Here is a 10,288-nt window from a genome sequence, read left to right as displayed (position 1 = left end):
GAGTATGGAAGCTAAAGTTAGATTCTTTAATAGTTGTTAGAGCTACGTAGCCTACGATGCTCTTTTGGATTATGAGCTACGATGCACAAGTCATCATTATTTGTTATGCATAAGATGAGAACTGCCACAAGGCGCAACTCACAAATAATTTTATTGTTAAAATTATCTTTCAAATCATAGAATATATTTTGATACGAGTTGAAGTGTAAAAATGTGTTGTACTGTACTAAATAAGAATTAAAAGGAATTTCCGGAGACAAAATAGCCCTTAGGTTATACATTGGAATGGATCATCTTAGATTCGGCACCAAAAAGAAAATTAATATAACTTGAAACAGAGTTGCCAGATCTTCAATCTTTGAGACTTATTTGGAAGATCTCTAGATTGCCTATCCTACAATATGTCGGTGATGGTTCCGGATATAGTGTTTGTACAGATAAATGAGATCTGGCTTCAAAAAAGGACATCAGTATCACTTAAGTGGCCATTACATGAGACAAAGTTGCCAGATCTTCAATTTGTTGGACTCGTTGGAAAGGTTCTAAGAAAAGTCATTTATTTTACCACTGACAGTATATTTTTATTTAATTATATAAGAAGCCACCCTGCTGTTCAAAAACCTGACAAACATCCTCAACCTGCATCATCCGTTACTGTCGATGGCTGTTGTCACCCCGGAAGGTCCCTCTCCCTTCGTGTCCTGAATCTGTGTTAGATGCGGGTTCGTGGTGGCCTGTCTTTGCCGCGTGTTCTCGCTGAACCGGGACCAAACTGTTGACAAATTTGATTCCAATCAATTTGTAATTTTCCTTCAGGCCAAACTGAAACTTTACTCAGAAAGTGGGGGAAACGGCAAGCCAGAAGCACATGTTCCCCCTCAGGTAGACGAATTAGGACTCATTTGCATTCGCAACATGGACCAAGTGTCGTTGAAGAACAACCTGCCTTCAAGAACAGGGGAAAAGGGGATCAAATTTGAATATGGTAAACAACGTTTTTGAGGCACGAAAAAGACAAGTTTAAGCCCGAACTAATCAAGCTTTCCGTTGTTTTCCTAAAGGTTGAAAGATTGGGGTCACGGTAAAAAAATGACTGTTTTTTTTTTCATTAAAATTTTAAGAACTTTCATTTTTTTACAATATAAAGTATAAAGATAATGTTACTGCTTCTTTTAAGCTTTTTTTTACTGTGAATGATTTCTCCTGGGCCTTGCAGCCTCCTCTTTCGCTAGTAACACTCAAGGATCAAGGATTACAAGCCACGAAGGATGTCCTTTGAACGGAAGAAGAAGAACCTGCTCAGAAAGACGTACAACACACCGGTAACAATGCTACTTATGCGGTTTTTGCGGTAATAAATTTAAAAGGGAGCGAGCAAAAAAATATCCAACAAAAACTGCTGACAAAGTCTGGAAGGATTTTATGCAAATGAAGACTTCCTTCGGGGGTTTACTTCTTTATTTTACGCTGAAACTGAGGAGGAAAAATCGAGAGAGTGAAAAAAAGGGTTAGACTGCAAGTTGGCGTCATTTGTTTTCAAGTGGGTTGGGTTGGAGGGGGAAAACGTGAAAGAGAGTGTCGGAGTGCAATTAATTAAATTCATGCAAAACATTTGTTGGAAATTAGTAATTAAATTTTGTGGGGTGTTTAAAGCTTATTAGACAGAGGAGAAATGTAATGTGGTGGCAGGTGTTGAGAAAAGAAGTCTTGTTTCTTAAGTTTTATAAATAAGTTATCAGATATTCTTGTCCGATTCTTGGATTCAACTACCTATATCAGTCTACTACTACTATATCAGTCTAAGTTCAGTGGCTCCACGGTCAAGTGGAAAGCATTTTAGCTTGCCAATCCAAAGGACAGGATCTCGAACTCCGTCGTGGGTTCATTAATTCCACATTCAATGAGTTCAGAACTTTCTCGTTGGGGGCAGATGGGTATCGTAACCATTCAACCACGACCGCTCCCTTGTTCCGAATATAAAAAAAATACATAAAAATGTTGAAAAATTTCAGATAATTAAATGCAACTTTGAATCATGAACACAACATTTCCCTCAATTACTTTTAATATTTTTCTAGAGAAAAGCCTTTTATCATATGTTTTATCAAATCCAAACCCCAACATTTTTTTCAAATGCAGTTAAGACTCGATTTTCCTAAACTCTGTGAAAAATGTCAGCTCGGATAATCGAAATTTTTATAATTTCTGTATTGAAAAGATCGCAAACTTAAATTTTGAAAAAGTTTAAATTTTAAACATTGAAAACCAGACCAACAGTTTCCGAGATATTGTCAGTTGAAAATTATAGAATAAAAAGGTGATGATTAAATATTTATCTATTCGAATTCCTTCTGAGGCTGTACCTCAGAAACAGATTTCCATTTTTTTTTTTCAAGGTTCCAGAGAAATAAATACAAGAAATTTTCAAATATATTAAAAAAACTAATTTTATGCATCAAAATGAACACTGAGTGACTTTACTTCCATTCACATTAACTATATAATACAAGATCGTGTTATTTTTTCTAAACCAGACTATGCACCATCACTAGAGTTAGTGAATTTTCACGATTTCGTGGATAGCAAAATCCTACAAAGCATTTTTTAGAACATATTTTCTGAATCATCAAGTAATCACAAGAAGCCAAGGGTAAGATGATTGCAATTTTTCCAACAAATCGTGATTTCAATTTCTATGAGTTTTAGTATTTTGTTTGTGTAATTATATGTACGTGTTCGTTTTACTTTATTTAAAACCGATTTGGTTCAAATTCACTTCAAATGTTGTGATTTGTTTTTAAAGATAGCTCGAATGTTTTTTTTTATGATTGAACAACAACAAGCATTATTTTTATATTGACATTCTGTTGATGTTATCTACATATTCGGAGTCGATATTTTATTTATTTTTTGTATTAATTGTAATTATTTTATCATGTTATTCTGAAGATAGCATTACCAATGAAATAAGATGACTTTGACTTGGTTTGATTCAAATTGTCCTTACTCTATATGTTTAAACAAAAAATTAAACTATTTTTGTCATTATTATTATTTAATTTTGATTTCAAAAAGCAAACCTTATTAGAATATTTCAGAAAATCTTGTGTTCCGAAAATTCTTTAAGATATTTGATAATCAAATGGTTTGCATTTAATTTGGAAATTTAAAAATGTATCCTTTTTTTAAATTTAAAAGATTTTGTTTTTGAACTATCAAGAAAATTTAAATTCAAAACGGTTTCGATAAAAATACAAATAATAGACATGGTCTTGCTCGTTTATTTATAATTATTTCAAGCCATTTTTACATATGAGCAACTCTCTACGAAATCGGCCGATTTCGACCATTTTTATTTTTTGTATTTTTTTATGAGTTGTTTGTGGCTTTCTCAGTCAATAAAACAGATCAAACGATTTTGTTGTTTGAAATTGCCCGACGTTTCGGCTCGGGTTTGAGCCTTTTTCAAGGGAAACTATAATTGGTTGAAACAAGTTAAAATACACATCAAAACAAACAAAGAAATGGACATACTTATGGTCTAATCGTTATCGTTAAAAACGTTAGTTGCAAACGGTGGGACGTGTCTAGGGGGATGGTCCGATATCGAATCGATACTCCGTACGTCCGACGACCAAGCAGCCCAAGACAAGAACAGATGTCTTGCAGCAACACAAATACAAAACCACATATCCCGTATCAAATCAAATCGCTACAAAGATTCACTTCAAGCGTTTTGTGACAGCGCAACCCGAGAAACAAAACGTTTTCTAGCTGAACATCCGGAGGTATGCGTGTTGGAGTCGGACAAGGGCAAACGTATGGTCCTAATGAAGGTGACAGAATATGACGAGAAGATGAACGCTCTTCTTACCGACTCGACGTACAAGGTTCTTCCCAAGGACCCAACTCCGAGCGTTGAACGTAAGAACAACAACTTGGTAGACCGACTGCTGGATTTACACCTTATCGATAAGGACACTGGCAAACGGTTGAGGAACAAAACATCGATATGCCCACGCATCTATGGTCAACCGAAGGCACACAAGGCAAACCTCCCGTTGCGCCCAGTAGTCCCAAACATCACGGCGCCGACCTACCAACTCTCCAAGTACCTGTCCAGCATCCTAAAACAGGCACACCAAAGCATTTTCAACATCAAAGACAGCTTCACCTTTGTAGAACAGATACGGAACGTGACGTTGCCCCCCGACTACTGCTTGGTGTCGTTCGATGTCGTCTCGCTATTTACGAACGTCCCTAAACTGTTGGTTATCCACGACATCATTGCGTGCTGGGACGTAATACAACGGGCAACGGACATCGACCTCAGCCTTTTCCTCGAATTGGTAGAGTTTCTGTTGGACAATAGCTACTTCTGCTTTCGAGGAAAGTTCTACATGCAAACGTTTGGGACAGCCATGGGGAGCCCGATTTCGCCAATTTTGGCCGACCTCGTCATGGAGATTCTCTTGCTGAATGTACTACGCCAGCTTGAGTTCGAGGTTCCGGTGCTCTACAAATACGTAGACGATCTGCTGATCGCTCTACCAAACGACAAAACTCACGACACGTTGGCGTTGTTCAACAGCTACAACGAACATTTGCAGTTCACGATGGAAGAAGAGAGAGACAGCAAAATACCGTTCCTGGACACCGTCGTCATCAGGAACCAAGACCAGACCGTGTCAACCGAATGGTATTCCAAGCCCATCGCATCTGGGCGGCTGTTAAACTACCTGTCGTTTCATCCAACGGGAATGAAAATCAACGTAGCTGCCAACTTCATCCACCGAGTGACATCCCTTACGACCGACCAGCCCCTACAACAGCAAAAACAAATCATTTTTAAACACCTGCGCCTCAACAATTATCCAACAACCCTCATCAACCGGCTGTGGTCCCGCAATAACATGAACAACACAACAGGTAACCACCCGACAACAACATCAGAAACAGCCCAAACAACATACAGATCCTTGCCCCACATCCCGATCCTCACTAGTGCACTAATTAGCTCCTTTAAAAATGATTTTCCCAACACTAAAATAGCCCGCAAAACCCTCAAAACAAATTCCCAAATCCTCAAAAACATCCGTGACCCAGTACAACCTCTGCAAAAGTCCAAAGTTGTTTACAGTATCCCCTGTAACAACTGCCAAATGACATACATTGGCATGACTAAAAACAAACTCCAAACCAGAATGTACGGACACAAGCACGATGTAAACAAACTTCAATCTGTAGTGGTAAGTGGCATTACCAATATCGAAGAGCAGAAAGACAAGCTAAAGGATAGAACTGCGTTAATTGAACATTGTATTGAAGAGGGACACTCGTTTGGTCTGGACAAGGTCCAGATCATCGACAGTACATTCAAATCCACTGCTCTGCCGATATTGGAAATGTGTCATATTGCTGTCAAAACAAACACAGTTAACCACCGTACCGATGTAGAGAAGCTTGGCACTACCTACACAGGAATACTACACTCCATCAACACACATATTACACGCAGGAACAATATCAGCACAAACACGTCCCTAGAGGAACTCACCAAAAACCAAAATGAACCCAACATTTGAGCCAAAACTATTGAGCCAAAACTGTACCAATCCCATGTTGTCCCAAAAGTAGCCAAGTGATCGTAACAGTGCGTAGTGATAGTATGAGATCTCCGAACAAATCTCATGTTTGTGCAGTATGTTCTTTAATTATGTTTTATGTTCAAATCTAACCGTTCAATTTTGTACCAATAGCACCACCAACAACACCATCCCCCTAGACACGTCCCACCGTTTGCAACTAACGTTTTTAACGATAACGATTAGACCATAAGTATGTCCATTTCTTTGTTTGTTTTGATGTGTATTTTAACTTGTTTCAACCAATTATAGTTTCCCTTGAAAAAGGCTCAAACCCGAGCCGAAACGTCGGGCAATTTCAAACAACAAAATCGTTTGATCTGTTTTATTGACTGAGAAAGCCACAAACAACTCGCAACAAGTGTACCAGTCGAAAACAACCCATAGTATTTTTTTATTTGACTCAAACTTTGTGGGGGCCTTCCCTATGACCAAATAAGCTTTTTTGCGTCATTGGTTCACCCATACAAGTCTCCATACAATTTTGGCAGCTGTCCATACAAAAATGGTATGTAAATATTCAAATAGCTGTAACTATTGAGTGAATTATCTAATCAATTTATTATCTACGGCAAAGTTGGAGGTATTGTTGAGGACTTTTGAGAAAAATAGGTACACGGAAAAAAAATTGCAGATTTTTTAATCAACTTTTTTTTCACTAAAACTCAATTTCAAAAAATACTTATTTTTTGATTTTCGAGATTTTTTGATATGTTTTACGGGACAAAAATTCGCATCTTTTGAGCTATGGAGAAACATGGTCAAAATATCTGCCGCCGAGTTATAATTTTTTGAAAAAATAGTGATTTTTGGAAAAAAAAAATCGAAATTTTATGCCAAAACAAGTTTTACATTATTTTTTAATGCAAAATTGAATTAACAATCGAAAAGTACTTTGCATATTTTTTGATAAAGGGCTCCGTTTTCTAGATATAGCCACCGAAAGTTTGATTTTAGCGAAATATTTGCAGTTTTTCGATTTTTAAAAATAGTGACCATGAGTGACCATTTCTAAAAATTTTGTTTTTGAAAATTTCAGAAAATTTGCTATAAAATTGTCTAAGAGATATTGAAGATTGGACAACGGGTTGCTGAGATAGAGCCGCTTTAAGAAAAAGAAACACGAAAATTTAAGTTTTCTAAATCTCACCAAAACAACCCACCATTTTCTAATGAAGATATCTCAGCAACTAATGGTCCAATTATCAATGTTAATACATGAAACATTCGTGAAATTTTCCGATCTTTTCGAAAAAAATATTTTGAAAAAAAATTAAATCTAGACTAGCATTTTAAATGGACGTAATATTCAATGTTTGGCCCTTTTAAAATGTTAGTCTTTACTTAAAAAATTTCAAAATATTTTTTTCGAAAAGATTGGAAAATTTCACGAATGTTTCATGTATTAACATTGAAAATCGGACCATTAATTGCTGAAATATCGTCATTAGAAAATGGTGGGTTGTTTTGGCGAGATTTAAAAAAAATCAATTTTCGTGTTTCTTTTTCTTTAAGCCGCTGTATCTCAGCAAGCAGAGGTCCAATCTTCAATGTCTCTTAGACAATTTTAAAGCAAATTTTCTAAATTTTTCAAAAAAAATATTCTTAGAAATGGTCACTCATGGTCACTATTTTTAAAAATTGAAAAACTGCAAATATTTCGCTAAAATCAAACTGGCTATATCTTGAAAACGGAGCCCTTTATCAAAAAATCTGTAAAGTACTTTTCGATTGCAAATTCAATTTTGCATTAAAAAATAATGTAAAACTTGTTTTTGCATGAATTTTCGATTTTTTCCAAAAATCACTATTTTTTCAAAAAATTATAATTCGGCGGCAGATTTTTTGACCATGTTTCTCTATAGCTCAAAAGTTGCAGATTTTTGTCCCCTAAAACATATCAAAAAATCTCGAAAATCAAAAAATACTTATTTTGGGAAATTGTGTACCTATTTTTTTCTCAAAAGTCCTCAACAATACCTAGAACTTTGCCGAAGACACCAAATGCTCAGAAAATTCACTCAAAAGTTACAGCTGTTTGAATATTTACATACCATTTTTGTATGGACAGCTGCCAAAATTGTATGGAGACTTGTATGGGTGGACCAATGACGCAAAAAAGCTTATTTGGTCATAGGGAAGGCCCCCACTAAGTTTAAGCCAAATCAAAAAATACAAATAAAATCCATTTCCGGTTTTGGTAGAGAATTGCTCATATTCAAAAGTGAATTAAAAGATTGCAGAAATATATTTAAAATAACTGTGAAATTAATGTAAAAAATATGGCAGATTGAAAAACAATAGAAAATAAAGAATTAAAACTTTTTTCTGAATTTTTAAACACGTAATTTTCGAGATTATTTTAACAATTGTTACAATCCAAGAAGTTTTCGTGACATGTGGTGTTTTGGAATCAAGGGCCCCGTGAAAATTTCAGGTTTTGAGAGTGAAATATCACTAAGCCTAATCATTATGCACTATGGCTCAAAAAAGGTCCTTTAGTCCTGAAAAAAAATCAAAAATATAGCAAAAACGTAGTTTTGGAATTCATCTTTTAAACATTAAAAGTATAATAAAAGGTTATAAAAATCTCACCTATCTATTTTTTCTTAAAAGTCCTAATCCTAACCTTTAAATTTGCCGAAGCATCAATTCGATCCGAAAATTCCTTGCCAAGATCTATAATTTCATACATTTGCATATCCATTTTGTATGACGAGCCCCCAAAATTGTATGGAGACTTTAATAGTAGAACTAATAATGCAAAATGCCTTCTTTTCAAGGGAAGGGGATGGACAAAGTTTCATTCAAATAAAAAAAAAGAAACGCCACCCATTAGTTAAGCAACAGGCAATTTGCCGCACAAATTTAAATTAAAAATTATGTGACTCAAAATCACGAAATTGCATAATCAACGCTTCAGATAATCAAAAATTAGGATAGCTGCATAGTAGGGTGTCCCAAATATAAAACGCGATGTTTTGGAAACCTTCGGGCTCATCCAGATTTGGATAAACTTTTGCCTCAAAAACAATTGGAACTCGCGATATACTCAAAACGGCCTGTGTTCAAAGAAAATACAAGGACGTTGTAAGAAGACCCAAGTAACATTTTTTCCAGGAGTTCTACAAGAGCTCTTCAAGATAGCTACAGCATAGCAGTTTGAACAGCGGTAGGATAAAATTCTCTTAAAAACTTTTTCAGGAGTTTGGAAGAGTACTTGAAGAGAGTTTTATCCTACCGCGGTCCAAACTGCTATGCTGTAGCTATCTTGAAGAGCTCTTGTAGAACTCCTGAAAAAAATGTTACTTGGGGAAGATTCACACATTCCACATACTTTATTGCAAGATGCTTTAGGTAAACACCGAAAATTTGGTTAAAATTTTAAATATACAAAAAAGGCTATAAATATATTTTTTTTAATTTTATCTTTTTATAGGTGATAGACTATTTTTCTTAGCTCCAAAACATATTTTATGTTGAAAAAATATTTTTGCTGCAAAATTGGCTTGCCCAATTTGTGTTTACCAATATCAGTGTCTTGAGTTTGTTTATCTTTTGCTCTCTGGTCTGACAGGTGGATTGGCAGCCAAACCCACTTTTGTCTAACAAATTTGGTCTGACAGCATTATGCTGGATTTTGATTTGACCATGGAAATGTTTTTTTCGTGACGGCTTTCGCGGCACGCTCCCTCCAACTTTTCTAGAAAAATATGTGAACATGGCATATCTCAAAACAAGATTTTCAAGAAAATTATTTCAAAATGCTTGTTTTGTCGTTTTAATTCGAAACAAGGAAAAGACTACGATAATTTATAATATTCGTCACATTCAAATGTTTTACTAAATAATATCGAAGGCCGCCATCTTAGGCCCTCTAGGCCCACAAAAAAAAGGAGTACGGCTGGTTCTAAACGATTTTTGGAAAAAAAAATCGTTGAATGAAAACATTAAACCTGAGTCAAAAACCTATCGAATCCGGGTAAAACCAAAGGTTCTCGCAATATCACATTTTTTATTTAGGACACACTACTGCATAGTTTTTTTGTATTCATCATAATAACGCTCATGAAACAGAAAGCTGTCTATCTTTGTATCTTGCATAATGTATAAGTTACCATGATCGTCTCCATATTTGGGAATTTATCACCAAATAATAAAGAAATCTTTGATGAAGCTCAAGTTTGTGCTGAATGGCATCACTAGTTTATGATATCATAGAAAAAATGTATACAGCTAAACTTATCAAAGTGGAAAAAGATAGAACATTACCTTTCAATCTAAAACTGCCCAATAATCTGATCCCAAAAGCACTTATCAATTTCATCGTGAAACCGGTGCTGTAATTAAAAACTTTGTCAGCGACTTTTCTCTCCTTCCTCCACATCAACACCCACGTAGCCCCTCTAATTGGTATTAATGGAATATCGCAGTAAAGATTATTCCACCTTTCACCGCCCGCAGAGAAAAAAAGAAGAACCGTATCGATAATCACTTTACGTTTGATTCGGTGAAAAGTTGGCGGAATCTAATTATGATACCATGATTAGCATATTTTTAATTACATTATTTCTAGAAGGTTCGTTTTCGTCCAAGACTGAAAGGTGATTTTTTCAAGATTGTAGAAATACCAAAATGTGTGG

The 10,288-nt window shown here is 35.4% G+C and overlaps 1 protein-coding gene across 1 annotated transcript; it reads left to right on the top strand.

Moving 5' to 3' along the window:
- The first annotated feature begins 3,830 nt into the window (after window positions 1–3,830).
- On the top strand, window positions 3,831–5,785 carry LOC119770579. The gene is made up of 2 exons (XM_038265746.1): window positions 3,831–4,929; window positions 5,760–5,785. Exons 1-2 carry the CDS (start codon window positions 3,831–3,833, stop codon window positions 5,783–5,785), a joined length of 1,125 nt encoding a protein of 374 aa, XP_038121674.1.
- Window positions 5,786–10,288: the final 4,503 nt, after the last annotated feature.

This window comes from Culex quinquefasciatus, chromosome 1, assembly GCF_015732765.1.
Source record: "Culex quinquefasciatus strain JHB chromosome 1, VPISU_Cqui_1.0_pri_paternal, whole genome shotgun sequence".
Classification (NCBI taxonomy): domain Eukaryota; kingdom Metazoa; phylum Arthropoda; class Insecta; order Diptera; family Culicidae; genus Culex; species Culex quinquefasciatus.
Note: the sequence above shows the minus strand (reverse complement) of the source record. Positions and strands in the feature narration are given on the sequence as shown.